The sequence below is a fragment of the Ranitomeya imitator genome, chromosome 6 (genome assembly GCF_032444005.1).
Source record: "Ranitomeya imitator isolate aRanImi1 chromosome 6, aRanImi1.pri, whole genome shotgun sequence".
NCBI lineage: Eukaryota > Metazoa > Chordata > Amphibia > Anura > Dendrobatidae > Ranitomeya > Ranitomeya imitator.
The window spans coordinates 288,675,134-288,694,923 of record NC_091287.1 but is presented as its reverse complement, the minus strand read 5'-3'; the positions used below and the strand labels follow the sequence as shown (position 1 = coordinate 288,694,923).

General features: G+C 44.8%; 1 protein-coding gene across 5 annotated transcripts in view; it reads left to right on the top strand.

Annotated features, from left to right (window-relative positions):
• The window catches only part of PIGN (phosphatidylinositol glycan anchor biosynthesis class N), a 503,276-nt gene that overhangs the window by 110,657 nt on the left and 372,829 nt on the right, over positions 1-19,790 (top strand). For all 5 annotated transcript variants that reach the window (XM_069730623.1, XM_069730624.1, XM_069730625.1 and 2 more), the window contains exon 10: positions 9,982-10,041. In XM_069730623.1, coding sequence (XP_069586724.1) covers positions 9,982-10,041 — 60 coding nt within the window. The remainder of the gene's footprint in view (positions 1-9,981; positions 10,042-19,790) is intronic.

Sequence of the window (19,790 nt, the reverse complement as noted above, 5' to 3'; positions counted from 1 at the left end):
AGAAATGCAACTTGTAGTATTTTTGAGAGGCGTTTTTTGGACCAAAAAAACGCATGCGTTTTCATGCGTTTTTTTGGGGTCAAAAAATACATTGGAGTCAATGGGGACGCATGCATTTTTTGTGCATGCGTTTTTTTGCGTTAAAAACGCATGCGTTTTTCTATTAAAAAAAACAGAAAACACACTGATATGCCACCCCCCAACATAAAGGTGATAAAGGGATCCTAACCCTACCCCTAACCCTACCCCTAACCCTACCCTGTTATGACCTGGTGGTCAGGACAATAATGGACCTGGTGGTTAAGAGCACACAGAATGACCTGATAGTTACTGATAATAAAGGACGAGCTCAAGGACATGGGAACTCTGCTGACCGCAATCCCTAATCCTATCAAACACACTAGAAATAGCCGTGGATTGCTCCTAACGCTCCCTATGCAACTCGGCACAGCCTAAGGAACTAGCTAGCCCTGAAGATAGAAAAATAAAGCCTACCTTGCCTCAGAGAAATTCCCCAAAGGAAAAGGCAGCCCCCCACATATAATGACTGTGCGTAAAGATGAAAATACAAACACAGAGATGAAATAGATTTAGCAAAGCGAGGCCCGACTTACTGAACAGACTGAGGATAGGAAAGGTTGCTTTGCGGTCAGCACAAAAACCTACAAAAAGACCATGCAGAGGGCGCAAAAAGACCCTCCGCACCGACTCACGGTGCGGAGGCGCTCCCTCTGCGTCCCAGAGCTTCCAGCAAGCAAGACAACAATAAAAATAGCAAGCTGGACAGAAAAATAGCAAACCGAAGAAATACAAGCTGGAACTTAGCTTCTGCTGGGAAGACAGGTCACAAGAACGATCCAGGAGTGAACTAGACCAATACTGGAACATTGACAGGTGGCATGGAGCAAAGATCTAAGTGGAGTTAAATAGAGCAGCCAGCTAACGAATTAACCTCGTCACCTGTGGAAGGAAACTCAGAAACACCCACCAGAGGAAGTCCATGGACAGAACCAGCCGAAGTACCATTCATGACCACAGGAGGGAGCCCGACAACCGAATTCACAACACTACCCCTAACCCTAACCCTAAACCCTAAGGGATCCTAACCCTAACCCTACCCCTAACCCTAACCCTAACTATTTCTGTTCATAGTGGGTTTTTTACTTTATTTTGATGATTGGCAGCTGTCACACATTTCTCAGCATGCGTTTAAAAAACGCAAACGCATGTAAACGCGTCAAAACGCCGCGTTTTTTTCACCACATGCAAAAACGCATGCGTCAAAAAAACGCAGCGTTTGCACACGTTTACATGCGTTTTTTCACCATGCGTTTTTTTGCGTTTTTTTACCGCAAAAACGCACCCAAAAATACGCAAATGTGAAACCAGCCTTATATTGCTGTATGGCCAGGCAGATGTAACCTTTAGATTTTACTAAAACTTGATGAAAATGGCTCTAACATCTCATTGGCTTTAATGCTTGGTGGGATGTATTGACCAAAATTTAGGGAAAGCTCTGCTTTTGTGGTATTTAACGGGACACTGTCAGCTGAATTTGGAGGGAACAATCTTCAGCCATGGAGGCAGGGTTTTTGGGTGTTTGATTCACCCTTTCCTTACCCGCTGGCTGCATGCGGGCTGCAATATTGGATTGAAGTTCATTCTCTGTCCTCCATAGTACACGCCTGCGCAAGGCAAGATGTTATGATAGCTGGAACTGGAGTAGGAAATGCCAACAGCGTATACATGGCAATTGTTCAGTGCTAGGTATACCGCAATTGAGAAGGCAGAGATAGTATTAAACAATCTTTGACTTCTCTGTTGGGAGTCGGCTGTGTGTTTCATGTTGGTACTGTGTGGCAACCAGTCCAGGGTCCTGTAAACTTCCTCATTGCCTCTCAAATGCTGAAATCCTAGGTTCCCCTGGTGTTTACAAGGTCCCCGTGACCTCTAGGACTGATGCATGTCATTTCATTGATTGAGTCCTAATGACTAGTGTTGGCATTCATGTGCCGGATGAGGAAGTTTCCAAGTCCCTAGACTGAATGCCATGTAGTACTGACGTGGACAAGGATCCTGGAAATCTTTTTATTCATTTCAAATGCGCTTACTACAATTGAGGGGTCGCGCAGGGACGATTTCCACTATATTGGTACCTCGGGAGCTCTGTAAAAGTGATAATGCCCCAAAAGCATATCAAAATCAACACATTACAAACCCAAGTCTGAGTTCTGCCATGTAAACTAACAGGAGTTGATGGCCACACATCCGGTATATGTTGTGTAACAAATTGTGGGGAGCATTTTCTTCTATTGCCTGTTTCTTTAAAATATAAAAAATTGAGCTAAAAGTAAAAATAAAGTTCTGATTTTCGTTTACATATTCATCTTCACAGTTCATTACACAGTATACTTTTGGTGTCAAATACTCACTATGCAAATATATGTATTCCTTGTGGAGTATATTTTTCAAAGATCAATCACTTTTTGGGCTTTCACAGAGTTTGTACACCAAGGGCTCTTCAAATGTGACATGGCTACTAAAACCTATTTCAGCAAACTCTGCATTGCAAGATCATCTTCCTTCAGAGCCCTGCCACATGCCATGAAATCAACAACTGTTGGCACAATTGTTAGAAAATGGAAGAAACACAAGATGCCTGTCAATTTTCCTCAGTCTGGGGCTCCATGCAAGCTCTCGCTTTGTGGGGTAAGGATGATTCTGAGAAAGACCATCAAGTCAGCCCAAAACTACACTGGAGGACCTGGTCAATGACCTGAAGAGAGCTGGGACCACAGTCGCAAACATTCATGTTAGTAACAGACTACGCCGTCATGGATTAAAATCCTGCATTGCACGCAAAGTCTTCCTGCTCACACCAGCACATGTCCAGGCCTGTTTGAAGTTCGTAAATGACCATCTGGATGATCCAGTGGAGGCATGGGAGAATGTCATGTGGTCAGATGAGACCAAAATATAACTTTTTGGTATCAACTCCACTCGCCATGTTTGGAGTAAGAAGGATGAGTAAAACCCCAAGAACACTGTCCCAACCGTGAAGCATGGTGGAGGAAAAGTCATACTTTGGGGGTGCTTTTATGCAAAGTGGACATGACAACTGCACTGTATTGAAGGAAGGATGGATGGGGTCATTTATCGTGAGATTTTGGTCAACAACCTCCTTTTCTCAAGAAGAGCATTGAAGATGGGTCATGGCTGGGTCTTCCAGCATGACAATGAGCTAAAAAAAAAAAGGGTTTGGTACCATGTTAGCCAGTTGAAAAAAGAATGCTATGTAACATCCTTTATTTTATTTTTGTTAACAATTAAAAGGTATCATAACTACAAGATTATCTTGTTTTCACAATGAGAGCATTCCAGTGACCCAAAACACACAGCTAGTGCAACTAAGCAGTGGCTCCATAAGAAGCATTTCAAGGTCCTGGAGTGGCTTAGCCTACCCAATAGGCCCAATAAGGGAGATCAGTGTTGCCCAGCGACAGTTCTGGGAGTGAGTGGGAAAATTGTGTGGGATTTAGTACACCCATTGCTGGATAAAGGTTCTTGCTTCTATGTAGATAACTTTTATGCTATAATCCCACTTTTCAAGGCCCTCTCTGCGCGAGCTACTGTAACCTGTGGTACTGTCCCTAAAAATCAGAGAGGCCTCCCTAAGATGCTAATTGGGCAGCTGCTCAGAAAGGGTGAGAGCAGAAAGTTGTCCTTTTTTTGACCACCATACATGGTGATAGCAGCGCCCCCACCTCTGTACAAGGTATCTCCACACAGGTCACCTAATCAGACTGTGTACTCGGGTACAACAAGAACATGAGGGGAATTGATCTCTCTGATTTAAGTCCTCACGCCATACAGTGCCATGAGAAAAGGCAAGGTGTGGTACAAGAAATTGGCTGTGCACATCGTACAGATAGCAATGTACAACGCTTACGTGCTATCACAATGTGCAGGCCAGTCCTGTACCTACCTTCAGTTCCAGGAGGTAGTAATCAAAGTCCTAATATTTAGAGTCATGAAGGAGCAGGCGGTAGTACTTCCAGAACTGAAGGTGCTCGTATCATACCAGGCCAACATTCCCCCGGTGAGGTCCCTCAAGCCTCAAAGAAAGGAAAGTCGCAAAAGAGGTGCTAAGTATGTTACCGAAAGAAGATACACAACACCACTTATCAATGTGACACCTGCCCCAACAAACCTGGCCTGGGTATAAAATAATGCTTCAAACTGTACGACACCTCTATAGACTACTAAATTAATTTCTGACTTGCGCAACTCACATATGTGAACCTCGTGCACGCTACACAACGCACGTATGCCAACCTGATGTACACTACACAACTCACTTATGCCAACCTGATGCACTCTACGCTACTCACATATGCCAACCTGCTGCACTCTACACAACTTATGTATGCCACTACATGATAAAATTGGATCCACTTAGATTAATAGGTAGGGGGACTGCTGCAGTGAATCAATTCTTCAGAAATGATGATGAGGAAAAGACTTTTTATTCACAATGCGTTGTTTTTTTCACTTGAAAAAGACGCCGATATGGTGTTGAAATGCGTTGTGAATAAAAAGCATTTTCCTCATCATTATTTCTGAAGAATTCATTCACTCCAGCAGGCGCAGCCCACCTACGTGTTCATCCAACTGGATCTAATATCTTCTGGAGGATTTATCCACCAGCCACAGGGCAACAGCATCTCTTTTTTCTTCTTAGGAGCTGTGCCTGTCACAACTCATTCAGGGGAACGTAATCAGCACTCTGCTACTCTCATTCCATAGGATTTACACTACATTATAAAATTCACATACCAGGAAACACTGTATCCATTCCAAAATGGGGACACTTGAGGAGGATTTCCACTATTTAGGCACATCAGGGGCTCTCCTAACGCGACATGACGCCCACAGACCATTCCATCAACGTCTGCATTCCAAAACCTCACTTCTTTCCTTCCGAGCTCCGAAACAGTAGTTTTCCTCCACATTTGGGGGATCGGCGTACTCAGGAGAAATTGACAACAGATCGGGGGTCCATTTTCTCACGTTACCCTTGTCAAAATAACATTTTTGTTGAAATTTTTTTTAGTCATTTTCACAACTCAACATTATAATTTTCTGTAAAGCACCTGGGGGTTCAAGGTGCTCACCACACATGTAGATAAATTCCTTGTGGGGGTCTAGTTTCCAAAATGGGGTCACTTTAGGGGGTTTCCACTGTTTAGACACATCAGGGGCTCTCCAAATCAGACATTGGCATACGTTCTCGATTCCAGCCAATTTTTTGTTCAAAAAATTAAACTGTGTTCCTTCCCTTCTGAGCCCGGCCGTGCACCCAAGCAGTGCTTTCCCCCCACATATCGGGAATCTGCATGCTCAGGAGAAATTGCACAAACATTTTTTGGGTTCATTTTCTCCTGTTACCCTTGTGAAATTAAATAATTGGGGCTAAAAGATAATTTTTGTGGATTTTTTTTCCCTTGCTCTACTTTATAATTTTATGTGAAGCTCCTGGGGGGTTCAAGGTGCTTGAGGGGGTCTAGTTTGCAAACTGGGGTCACTTGCGGTGTGTTTCCACAGATTAGGTACATCAGGGGCTCTACAAATGCGATATGGCATCCACTCTCTTTTCTGGCCAATTTTGCGTTCAAAAAGTCAAATAGTGCTCCTTCTATTCTGAGCCCTGCCATGTGCCCAAACAGTGGTTTCCCCCACACATGTGGGGATCTGCATACTCAGTAGAAATTGTGCAACAATTTTGGGGTCCATTTTCTCTTGTTATGCTTGTTAAAATAAAAAGAATTGGGTCTAAATTAAAATTTGTGAAAAAAAGTTAATGTTTATTTTTTCCTTCCACATTGCTTCAGTTCCTATGAAGCACCTGAAGGGTTAGTAAACTTCTTCAATGTGCTTTTGAGCACCTTGTGGGGTGCAGTTTTTAGTAGAATGGTGTCACTTTTGGGTATTTTCTATCATATAAGCCCCTCAGAGTCACTTCAAATGTGATGTGGTCCCTAAACAAAATGGTTTGGTTAATTTTGTTAAAGAAAAAATTGAAATTGCTGGTCAACTTTTAACCCTGTATAACTTCCTTTTAAAATAAAAAACATTGTTTCAAAAATTGTGCTGATATAAAGTAGACATGTGGGAAATGTTATTTATTATACATTTTGTGTGACATATCTCTGATTTAAGGACATAGCAATTAAATGTTTGAAAATGGCAACATTTTTGCTAAATTTCCATTATAAGAAATGTTACCACTGTCATGAAGTTCAATATATCACAGAAAAATAATCTCAGAATTGGCAGGATTATATGAAGCGTTCCAGAGTTACTACCTCATAAAGTGACAGTGGCCAGAATTGTAAAATTTGACCTGGTCATGAAGGTAAAAACAGGCTTGGGGTGTGAAGCTGTTAAAAATGCAACTAAGCTCATAACCTTTTTAACATCCTGCAAGTTATGTAAAAATGGATTTTTACATTAAACTTTAGATTTTTTTCACTAATAAAACCAGAATGCATCGACCAATCTCCTGTGTTCTTGCTGGTTAAATGTAAGGCCAGGTTCACACATTCAGTGTTTGGTTAGTTTTCTACATCAGTATTTATAAGCCAAAACCAGGAGTGGAACAATCAGAGGAAAAGTATAATAGAAACATATGCACCACTTCTGTATTTATCACCCACTCCTGGTTTTGGCTACCAAAAAAAGGATGTAAAATACTGACCAAATACTGAATGTGTGACGTGGCCTTAGACAGCATTAGTAAATTTGCCTTATTATGTTCTGAAAAAATAGCCTCATCAACTGGATGAGTAAATCCACTAAAAAAGGTAAACTTACACATGGCAGATTTGAAAAATGGGCTTTGAGTTTAAAGACAAAATTGGATGATTTATTTTTAGCAGAACAAGGATTAATTTTTCGATTCTTGTTTGTATTGTTCTACACAGAAAATGTAGTAATATTCTTTCTGACTTTTTCTGTGCCTGTCTCTGGCTTCTCATTAAATAGCGAAGCTGCACACCTTATTAGAAGCTGTCATCTTCCGATATGTCAGTGACGATCAGTCCAATCTTTAAAAGGCGAAGTGTAGCTGGTGAGCACGGCTCAATGATTAGAAAGTAGGGCTGGCATGGCTGTGCCTTTGTATTGTAATACAGACATCAAACTCGCATGTAAGCCCTATTTGTCCTAGTCAATGAGTTTTGCTTTTCTTTTGCACAACTTCCATTTGTGAGATTGATTTTTGTGTTTTCTCTCAATATATCACCATGGGATCTTTTGATACTTAATTTTCTCTTAATGCTTTGGTGACTATATGTCAGAATGATATAAGTGTCTTCAGCTTTTCCTACGAAGCTGTCACTCTCAAGTTTCACCATACAATAATGTTGCTGCTTATAATGCTGTACAATTTAATACGTGTTTATTATTTGTATATATAAATATATACAGTGGGGAAAAAAAGTATTATGTCAGCCACCAATTGTGCAAGTTCTCTCACTTAAAAAGATGAGAGGACAGCAATTGACATCATAGATAGACCACAACTATGAGAGTCAAAATGAGAAAACAAATCCAAAAAATCACCTTGTCTGATTAGGCAAGATTTATTTAGCAAATTATGGTGGAAAATAAGTATTTGGTCATTAACAAAAGTTCATCTCAATATTTTGTTACATATCCTTTGTTGGCAATGACAGGTCAAACGTTTTTTGTAAGTCTTCACAAGGTTGGCACACACTGTTGATGATATGTTGGCCCATTTCTCCATGCAGATCCCCTCTAGAGCAGTGATGTTTTAGGCCTGTTGCTGAGCAAAATGGATTTTCAGCTCCCTCCAAAGGTTTACTTTGGGGCTGAGATCTGGAGACTGGCTAGGCCACTCCAGGACCTTCATATGCTGAAATACAGGACTCTCTGAAAACTATCTTTTGTGGCTGTTTCAAGATGCACAATAAGCAGGCACTGCATGGTCAAATCGCCAGAAGAAAGCCATTACTGCGCAAATGCCACAAAGTATCTCTCCTATAATATGCAAAATTGCACAAAGACGAGCCTCAAAACTTCTGGAACAAGGTAATTTGGAATGATGAGACCAAAATTTAACTTTTTGGCCACAACCATAAACGTTTCATTTGGAGAGAGGTCAACAAGGTCTATCTTTAAAGAAACACCATTCCTACTGTAATGCACAGAGGTGGATCACTGATGTTTTGGGGATGTGTGAGCTACAAGGCACAGGAAACTTGGTCAAAGTTGAAGGAAAGATGAATGCAGCATGTTATCAGCAAATACTGGAGATAAATTTGCACTAATCAGCCCAGAAGCTGCGCATGTGACGTACTTGGATGTTCCAAAATTGCAACGATCCAAAACACAAGGCCAAGTCGAGCTGTCATTGGCTACAGCAGAACAAAGTGAATGTTCTGGAGTGGCCATCTCAGTCTCCTGATCCCAATATCATTGAGCCCCTCTGGGGAGATCTCAAGCACACAGTTCATGCTAGACAGCCCAGGAATTTACAGGAACTGGAGGCTTTTTGCCAAGAAGAGTGGGCAGCTTTACCATCTGAGAAAATAAAGAACCTCATCCACAACTACCACAAAAGACTTCAAGCTGTCATTGATGTTAGAGGTGGCAATACACCAGAGCTGTGGAGTCGGTAAACCAAACCTCCGACTCCTCAATTTCCATTACACCGACTCTGACTCCACCAAATGGACTCCGACTCCAGGACTCCGATTCCGACTCCACAGCCTTGCAATACACAGTATTAAGAAATTGGGTGTCTAAACTTTTGATCAGGGTCATTTGGATGTTTTGGGTTGTCATTATGATTTAAAAAGAGAAAACATAGCAGTTTGACAATAAATGGCTTCATCCAACCATTAACCATGAGTGGAGAAAAAGTTCTCTGAAAAAAAAAGCCAAGGAAGCAAAATTTCTGCCGGGGTATGTAAACTTTTGACCACAATTGATATATATATATATATGCATATATATGTTGTAAGGAAGCTGTAGGATGGGACATAAAGCTGGAGAAAAACTTTTGAACACACAGAACTAAAAGGGGTTAATCGGCCATGACAGTTTGATTGTGAGCAGCTGAAGAGTCGAGAGAGAAAGCTGCTCACCATATCTCTACCTCTGGTTGCGGTTCACGTTGTAAATTGAGACCTGTTTGTGTGGCACACGTCTTTTTGTATGGAGGTGTGCAGCTCTCCAGGATTGCGTGCCTTTGCTAAAGAACTAAGAAGCTGAACTCTAAGCCAGGAAGGCTAACCAGCACTATTGTATGGACTTTTTACTTTATGTTGTAATTTGAGCCGCACCAAGAATATATTCGATTTTCCTGTGATGTGGTTTGAGGTTTATGAGGACTGCAATAAACCAACCAGACTTTTAAAAAGAAACGATTCCTGTGAAACCTCAAAACACTCCCAAGTGAATAGTATTGTTACAATATGTAAAACCTTTTGAAGACTACCAATAGAGCTGAAAATAAGTGGTCTTTTAGGGGCATAATATATGATGGTGCGTTTAATGTTGGCGGTCTTGGTATGTTTTTTTTTCTTTTTTGTTGTTGCTTCAACTTTGGCCAAAAAATGTACCCTTTGCCATCATATTGGAAAATCGCCGCAAAAAATTATGCATTTTTACTATCTTACCGTAATTGCTGGTGCTGCAAAAAAAAAAAAAAAACACAGTTTAAATGCAGCTATAAAGAAATAAGATGTGCTGGGGTCTTATATTAATAACCACAAACAAAATATTTGGGAACAGTTTATAATTAAATATATTTGGTAAGATATCTTATTTAATAAATATAAGTGAAATTTGAATAAAAGCCTTTGAACTAGTTTTCTTAGAATTATTAATGATGGCTAGGCTTTTTATATGTAAAATCTCAGAATTTTATATATTTTTCATTTGTTTCATTTTCAGGCAGATGTGGCCCCATTGATGGCAGCTCTTATTGGAATCTCATACCCGTTGAATTCTGTGGTAATGTCTGATTATTTTTACTAAACCTATTTTTCATTAACATTTTTAATTAACAGTGCATTGTTGTTTCATGACACATTTCAGTAAAATATTATTGCAGCCAATGTCTGATGTGTTTCCCCAATAGCCATGAATCAAACTTTTTGTGATATTAGAAAATGTCTTATTTGTTCCTGTACATTTCTGAGATATCTCATTGGGAGACTCCTATTTGTTCTGATTTAGTCCACGGATGAAGTCCAGACGGGCAGGCTCAGGACCCTGCCAGATTAAGAACACATCGTCAATATAACAATACCAGCACTGCACACGGGAGGCCGGGCATGCGCCCTCCCCAAAAATCTCCCTCTCCCATAACACGAGAAAGAGATTAGTGTACGAGGGCGCACACGCCGCGCCCATGGCAGTGCCGCGGTTTTGTAAAAAGTATCGCTCTTTAAACGTAAAAAAAATTATGTGTCAAAACAAAATGAAGTAGCTCCAGGATCAGGGTGCACAATGGAGAGCCAAGGTTGCTCATGCCCAGGAAGAACTCAACGGCCTCCAACCCATCATCATGCTTTATACAAGTGTACAAAGATTCGACGTCGACCGTTGCAAATATCATGTCTGGCTCCAGTGTCAGGCCATCAAGTTTTCTCAGGACGTCCGTAGTGTCTCTGACATAGGAGGGGAGCGACTCCACTAAAGGATATAAGTAATATTCAATAAATTTGCAAACGGGGTCGCATAACCCTCCTATGCCTTTTTTGAGACATTTATTGCAGCTGCTGTTGATTGGCAGTACCCTTATACTTGTTATGTGTGTGTTCTCATGTGGCTGGTTTCCTTTTTTAGTCATTCACCTTATCCTCATTACTGGTATTGTATTATTTTTTGGTTTTGTACTTACATGAATAAAATTTATACATTTTTACATTCAATCTATTGTCATGAACATTTATGGGGCATTATGCTCTTGGTTGTTGATAGGACTCTATATGTTTGGGAGTTTTGCCCTCTTTCCCCCTTGCTGGAGTGCAATGGGCATTTTCCGTAGAAGGGATTGTTATACTAGCAATTACTTCCACAGGATCGGCTTTTGTAAAAAAAAAAGTTAGTTTCAACTTAGTATCATGTATGAGGCAGACACAGGTCTGGAATCAAGACTTGTTTCTCCCGATGTTTTTTTCTGGATTGGGTTAACCTTTCTCTTTTTCCCTTAGGGTATGCACGGTCAGGAATCGGCAGCGCTTTGAACGCAACAAATGTCCGCATGATTCCACATGTGTTCACTGAACCGTGTGGAATGACCGCGTCCAATACATTGTATGGGTGACATTTATCTTGCGAAGACTGAGCGTCTCTGCAAGATAAATAGACATGCTGCGGTCTGGGAAGACGCACCTCATGTCCGTTTCCGCAGGGAAGCCGCTGGCGTCTCAGCACGCGGAGTTGACATGGGAGTTCTTGAAATCCCATCCACTATGCTGTAACATCTGGACATAGTGATACCACCTGTGCCTCTCAGAATTTTATACCATTGGACATTAAATAAAGAATACCGTAATTACATTTTTACCACCAAAATGTTTTTAGTGCCAAATTTTTAATTTTGATAAGGGCTAATAGGAAAAAATAGACCTCAGTTTGTTGTACAATTTCTCCTTAGTACATCAATACCCTACATGTAATCAGGAACTACTGTTCCTACTTTTCAGGCATAATGGAATGCTCAGAAGGAAAAGAGCCCTTATTGACCGCCAATACTTCTTTTTACTGATCTGAGATAAGCGACTACCATCCCCATACAGGTGACAATCTAGCAGCTGTCGGCTGTACGCTATAGCTGACAACTTGCTGCATCAGCCACGATCAATGTTGTCACGTCCATATCTGTTTAACCCCTTAGATGCTGCTGTCAATAGTGACTACATCATATAAATGGTTACCAGAGTCTGGGGGCTTCCTCTTTAACCCCATTGGCACCCTGAAATCATGATTGTGTTGTCCTGATGTTTGCCATAGCAATTCATGGCCAAATAGCGGCCTTAGAGTCTGCCGGCTATAGTGGCCTGTTCAGAAGTAAGCTACATTTAGGTAGTTAAAAATACACTTTTTCATTCCTGTTATGTCACTTTGCTTTAATTCCTGAAAATCACCTGAAAGGTACCGTAATTAAAGTACCTGACTGTAGTTTACAATATGTTGAGGGGTGGAGTTTTTAAAATGGTGTCACTTTTGGGGATTTCCAATATATAGGACCCGCAAAGTCATTTCAAACCTGGCTTACGTCCCTAAAATAATACAGATTGTAAATTTGCTTGCAAAAAAAAAATTGCTGCCACATTTTTAAACCTCTAAAATACAAACAAAATAAAACATTTTACACATGGTGCTGATGTAAAGCGGACATGTGGTAATGCGATTTATTAATGTGTTTCTGTGCTGTGACTATCTGGATTAAAGGGATAATCATGCAAAGTTTGAAAATTGCTATTTTACATTTCTGTCAAATTTCTGATTTTTTTTATTTTTTACAAATAAACACAAACATATCAACCTAAAGTAACAATTATCATAAATTATAATGTGCCACGAAAAAACAGTCTGAAAATCACTGGGATTTTTTTGAAGCGTTCCAGAGTCATTACCACATAAAGTGGCACTGGTCAGACTTCAAAAATTTGTCCCAGTCACTAAGGGGTTAAAGTGCAGATTTTACTGGTATGGTTTGCGGGAGGCATGACCCACTGGAAGAGCCCCTGACATGCCAGAACAGCAGAACCCCCCATATGTGACACTATTTTACAAACTAAACCTCTCAATGAATTCATCTAGGGGTGCAGTAATCACATTGACACCACAGGTGTGTCACAGAAATGTATACTATTGGGCTGAAGAGGAAATAATTAAAAAATGTAACACAATGTCTGCTGAATAGTGTTGAGCGATACCTTCCGATATCGGAAAGTATCGGTATCTGATTGGATCGGCCGATATTCAAAAAATATTGGATATCGCCGATACCGATACCCGATCCCAATGCAAGTCAATGGGACCAAAATATCGGAATTAAAATAAACCTTTTCTTTCCTTGTAGGTTCATTCTACATGAAGGAAAACAACTAAGAATAATGCAGGATGTATTTGGGGAGGTGGCGGAGACATTAAAGTCATAGAGGTTTAGCCCAATCAAATAGAATAGCATTATTTTTTTTTTTTTAAAGACGTTCGGAGTGACAAAGATATTGACTATGTAATTTTTTTTTTATCAGATATTGATGTTTCACTATTCCACGCCCTTCCCCTTCTTTTTTTTTACTTTTCCCACACTTTCATCTTCTTCATCATCAGCATCTTTGACATCAACTTCTTCACCTTATTCATCTTCTTCTTCATCTTCTACCTATTTTTTTTTTATTACATTCTTCATATTCATTTTATTCAACTATTATTATTCTTCCTATTCTACTTCTTCATCATATTCTCATTTGTGACAGGCATTCCCGTAGTTATCCATAAAAGTTTGAAGATTACACCTTCCGTTCTGCCTGTCACAAAAGTTACATTTGTCCGCGTTCAGTTTGGCCTGCAGCATCAGGCTTTATCCAGGGGCACCACGAGGAGGAACGGACTCACCCCCATACACTGCTTAGTCTTCTTCTGCATATAATTTAGATAATATCTTTTGCTCTGATATTAAGTGTTATGCTTAATGTTCTTCTGCTCTTTGTTCTGCAGCCTCTTGTTCTTCTGCTTCTCGGTCTTCCATGTCGTCGTCTCCAGGGTCGTCGTCTCCGCCGTCATCGGGGTGGTCTTCCGGGTCGTCGACTTTAGGGTCTTCAACTTGGAAATGTAGCAGAAGGTACAAGAAGGCTGAGAAAATGCCAAGAACCAGCTGATGGAACTGGAACTCGGATGGCTACCCGAAGGTTCAAGAGCCTATGGAACTACCGAGGACCAGCTGACGTTACTGGAACCCGGTTACTAAGCAGGAGGTACCCGTTCCTGAAAGCACTACCAAGTTCCACCTGACGTTGGTGGAACTTGGATACCCAGAAGGAGGCACCTAAGCCAAAGGCTCTGCCTGGAACCAGCTGACGGTACTGGAACCAGGATGGGGAGCAGAAGGTACAAGAGCAAAAGACACTGCCGAGAACCAGCTGACGGTGTTGGAACCAGGATGTGGACCAGAAGGTCCACAGGAGAGGAGAGAACAGCTAGGCCGCGAGGCAGCCGCAGTTACTGAACCCCAACAGTCCTACAGGGGGAGCTTGGCCTACTGGCACTACAGAACCAGCCTTGACTACCAATTCACGCAGCCCACATAGGAAGCTCCTAAACTGGAGGCACCCTGTAGTTGGCTAACTCGACCGCAACACGACGGGGCAACGCATAGGTGTCTCAGTGAGTTTGACAGTACCCGGAAACAGCTGACGGTGCTGGAACTAGGCTGGGCACGAGGGAGTACCCGTGACAAAAACACTGCCGGGAACCAGCTGGCGGTGCTGGAACCCGGATGCGTTGCCCCAGTGTGCAAGAGCCAATGGCACGACCGAGGACCAGCTGACGGTGCTGGAACCCGGTTACTAAGCTGTAGGTGCCCGCGCTTAACTCGGATACCAGGAGGAGGCACCTAAGCCAAAGGCTCGGCCCGGAACCAGCTGACGGTGCTGGAACCAGGTGGTGGACCAGAAGGTCCACAGGAGAGGAGAGAACAGCTAGGCCGCGAGGCAGCCGCAGTTACCGAACCCCAACAGTCCTACAGGGGGAGCTTGGCCTACTGGCACTACAGAACCAGTCTTGACTACCAATTCACGCAGCCCACATAGGAAGCTCCTAAACTGGAGGCACCCTGGAGTTGGCTAACCCGACCACAACACGGCGGGGCAAGCATAGGCGTCTCAGTGAGCTTGACACTACCCGGAAACAGCTGACGGTGCTGGAACCAGGCTGGGCACGAGGGAGTACCCGTGACAAAAACACTGCCGAGAACCAGCTGGCGGTGCTGGAACCCGGATGCGTCGCCCCAGTGTGCAAGAGCCAATGGCACGACCGAGGACCAGCTGACGGTGCTGGAACCCGGTTACTAAGCTGTAGGTGCCCGCGCTTAAAAGCACTACCAAGGACCGCCTGACGTTGGCGGAACTCGGATACCCAGGAGGAGGCACCTAATCCAAAGGCTCTGCCCGGAACCAGCTGACGGTGCTGGAACCAGGATGTGGACCACTAGGTCCACAGGAGAGGAGAGAACAGCTAGGCCGCGAGGCAGCTTCAGTTACCGAACCCCAACAGTCCTACAGGGGGAGCTTGGCCTACTGGCACTACAGAACCAGTCTTGACTACCAATTCACGCAGCCCACATAGGAAGCTCCTAAACTGGAGGCACTCTGGAGTTGGCTAACCCGACCACAACACGACGGGGCAAGCATAGGCGTCTCAGTGAGCTTGACACTACCCGGAAACAGCTGACGGTGCTGGAACCAGGCTGGGCACGAGGGAGTACCCGTGACAAAAACACTGCCGAGAACCAGCTGGCGGTGCTGGAACACGGATGCGTTGCCCAAGTGTGCAAGAGCCAATGGCACCGAGGACCAGCTGACGGTGCTGGAACATGGTTACTAAGCTGTAGGTGCCCGCGCTTAAAAGCACTACCAAGGACCGCCTGGCGTTGGCAGAACTCGGATACCCAGAAGGAGGCACCTAAGCCAAAGGCTCTGCCCGGAACCAGCTGACGGTTCTGGAACCAGGATGTGGACCACAAGGTCCACAGGAGAGGAGAGAACAGCTAGGCCGCGAGGCAGCCGCAGTTACCGAACCCCAACAGTCCTACAGGGGGAGCTTGGCCTTCTGGCACTACAGAACCAGCCTTGACTGCCAATTCACGCAGCCCACATAGGAAGCTCCTAAACTGGAGGCACCCTGGAGTTGGCTAACCCGACCGCAACACGACGGGGCAAGCATAGGCGTATCAGTGACCTTGACACTACCCGGAACCAGCTGACGGTGCTGGAACCAGGATGCGTTGCCTATTAAAGATTGTCTTCCTACAGCCCCAACTAGCGGTGTTGGAGTAAAGGGTAAGCAGGGGGAGCAGAGTGTAGGCCGAAGCCAGCACTGGAGGCAGCTTTGTGTCTGCGTTGCGTTTGCAGGACACTTTGCCGGCTACACAGTGGGGGAACAGCTGGCGTTGCTGAACCCCACTGACACAATGGCGGGTGTTTTTCTCTGTGCAGCTAGCACTTCCGGGCAAAAACTAGCGGTGTTAGAGACCAGGGGCAGCAGGAGGAGGAGAGGAGCAGAGTGTAGGCCGAAGCCTAGTTGAACCAATTTCAAAGGAAACCTTTAACCCCCCCTCAGGTGTTACAAAGTACAAGAGCCACACCTTGTGCAGCATTAATGCTGCACAAGTGAAAGGTTGCTCTATTAATTTGTCTACTTGCACACGCTGAATGAAAGACGTACACAATTTAGCCCATTCTACAGTCAAACTGTAGTGGAGGCGTGACTTGTCTTTTTAAGGAGATGCAGCACAGGTGTCCCAAATAACGCCTTGGTGCTTGGCGCAGCTTCCTGAGCGTTATTTGCTGTACAGGAGTCTGCGCTCTTGTGTTGTCCCTTGGCAATGCCCTGTTAGCGCTGCCCGTCTTATGACCTCATTTCATGTTGGCCGTTGCGGTTAACGATGGCCATAAATCCCAGACCCACAGTGCCTTTTCATAAAGTCACACTGCGGTGCTGGTATTCGTGGCCTTGAGCAGTAAATATTTTCGCCGCTCACACACGTCCTTACACCTGCTTCAGACTGGGCGGCCTCTGCTGATCCCTTCTCGCATGCCGCAGCATGAGGCTGCACAGTCTGAAGAAGGCGGAAGGAGATGAGTGACGACAGTGAACATATGCACTGCTCGTGCCCATAAACCACACCCTCACTGACAAAATAAATAAGACAACGAGGGGGGTTGTGTCGGGCAGGGCGGACGCACAGGCAGCCAACCAATGATGTCAGAAGACGGGCAGCGCTACCAAGGGTGGTGCTGCGTACCATTAGAAAGGAAAGTCACAACTCAGGGACAGTGGAATGGTCTCAATGAGACACATTTTGTACGTGTTGAGTTCCACGTGGGCAAGGAGAAAAAGTCAGCCACCTTGTACAAATGCAGCATTACTGCTGTACAAGGTGGCTGTTATACATAGAAACACCTGGGGGTGGGGGGCAGGCTCCCTTCAATTTCAGTTCATGTGCCTGCGTGGCGTTTGCAGGTCACGTTGCCGGCTACACAGCAGGGGAACAGCTGGCGGTGCTGAACCCCACTAACACATTGGCTGGTGTTCTTCTCTGTGCAGCTAGCACGTCCGGGCAAAAACTGGCGGTGTTTGAGCCCAGGGTCAGCAGGAGGAAGAGAGGAGCAGAGTGTAGGCCGAAGCCTGCACTGGTGGCAGCTTTTGGTCAGTTGTGCCAGCGTGGCTTGTGCTGGACACGATGCTGGCTACACAGCAGGGGAACAGCTGGCGGTGCTGAACCCCACTAACACATTGGCTGGTGTTTTTCTCTGTGCAGCTAGCACTTCCGGGCAAAAACTAGCGGTGTTAGAGCCCAGGGTCAGCAGGAGGAGGAGAGGAGCAGAGTGTAGGCCGAAGCCTGCACTGGTGGCAGCTTTTGGTCAGTTGCGCCAGCGTGGCTTGTGCTGGACACGATGCCGGCTACACAGCAGGGGAACAGCTGGCGGTGCTGAACCCCACTAACACATTGGCTGGTGTTCTTCTCTGTGCAGCTAGCACGTCCGGGCAGAAACTGGCGGTGTTTGAGCCCAGGGTCAGCAGGAGGAGGAGAGGAGCAGAGTGTAGGCCGAAGCCTAATTGAACCAATTTCAAAGGTAACCTTTAACCCACCCTCAGGTGTTACAATGTAGAAGAGCCACACCTTGTGCAGCAGTAATGCTCCACAAGTGAGAGGTTGCTCTTTAAATTTTGCACATTGCACACGCAGAATGAAAGACGTACACAATTTTGCCCATTGTACAGTAGAACTGTATTGGAGGCGTGACTTGTCTTTTTAAGGAGACGCGGCACAGTTGCACATAAATAACGCCTTGGTGCTGGACGCAGCCTCCTGAGCGTTGTTATTTGCTGTACAGGAGTCTGCGCTATTGTGATCCCTTGGCCATGCGCTGTGAGCGCTGCCTGTCTTCTCACCTCATTTCATGTTGGCCGGTGCGGGTAGCAATGGGCATGAATCCCAGACCCGCAGTGTCTTTCAATAAAGTCACACTGCAGAGCTGGGATTTGTGGCCTTGCGCAGTAAATATGTTCGCCGCTCACACATGTCCTTACACCTGCTTCAGACTTGGCGGCCTCAGCTGATCCCTTATCGCCTACCACGGCCATGAGGCCGCACAGTCTGAAGAAGGCGGAAGGAGATGAGTTAAGACAGGCGAACATATGCACTGCACATGCCCATCAATCACACCCTCGCAGCCAAAATATATGATACAACGAGGGAGGTTGTGTCGGGCAGGGCGGACGCACAGGCACAGGCAGCCAACCAATGATGTCAGAAGACGGGCAGCGCTACCAAGGGGGGTGCTGCGTGTCATTAAAAAGGAAAGTCACACCTCAGGGACATTGTAATGGTCTGTAATGAGACACATTTTGTACGTGTTTAATTCAACGTGGGCAAGGAGAAAAAGTCAGCCACCTTGTACAAATGCAGCAGTACTGCTGTACAAGGTGGCTGTTATACATAGAAACACCTGGGGGGGTGGGGGCAGGTTCCCTTTAATTTCAGTTCAGGTGCCTGCATGGCGTTTGCAGGACACGTTGCCAGCTACACAGCAGGGAAACAGCTGGCGGTGCTGAACCCCACTGACACATTGACTGGTGTTTTTCTCTGTGCAGCTAGCACGTCCGGGCAAAAACTGGCGGTGTTAGAGCCCAGGGTCAGCAGGAGGAGGAGAGGAGCAGAGTGTAGGCAGAAGCCTGCACTGGTGGCAGCTTTTGGTCTGTTGTGCCAGCGTGGCTTGTGCTGGACACGATGCCGGCTACACAGCAGGGGAATAGCTGGCGGTGCTGAACCCCACTGACACAATGGTGGGTGTTTTTCTCTGTGCAGCCAGCACTTCCGGGCCCCAACTGGCATAGTTAGAGCCCAGGGTCTGCAGGAGGAGCAGAGTGTAGGCCGAAGCCTAATTGAACCAATTTCAAAGGTAACCTTTAACCCACCCTCAGGTGTTACAATGTAGAAGAGCCACACCTTGTGCAGCAGTAAATCTCCACAAGTTAAAGGTTGCTCTTTAAATTTTGCTCATTGCACACGCAGAATGAAAGACGTACACAATTTAGCCCATTGAACAGTAGAACTGTATTGGAGGCGTGACTTGTCTTTTTAAGGAGACGCAGCACAGGTGCACATAAATAACGCCTTGGTGCTGGGCGCAGCCTCCTGAGCGTTGTTATTTGCTGTACAGGAGTCTGCGCTATTGTGATCCCTTGGCCATGCGCTGTGAGCGCTGCCTGTCTTCTCACCTCATTTCATGTTGGCCGGTGCGGTTAGCAATGGGCATGAATCCCAAACCCGCAGTGTGTTTTCAAAAATTCACACTGCGTGGCTGGGATTCGTGGCCTTGTGCAGTAAATATGTTTGCCGCTCACACATGTCCTTACACCTGCTTCAGACTTGGCGGCCTCAGCTGATCCCTTATCGCCTACCACGGCCATGAGGCTGCACAGTCTGAAGAAGGTGGGAGGAGATGAGTTAAGACAGGCGA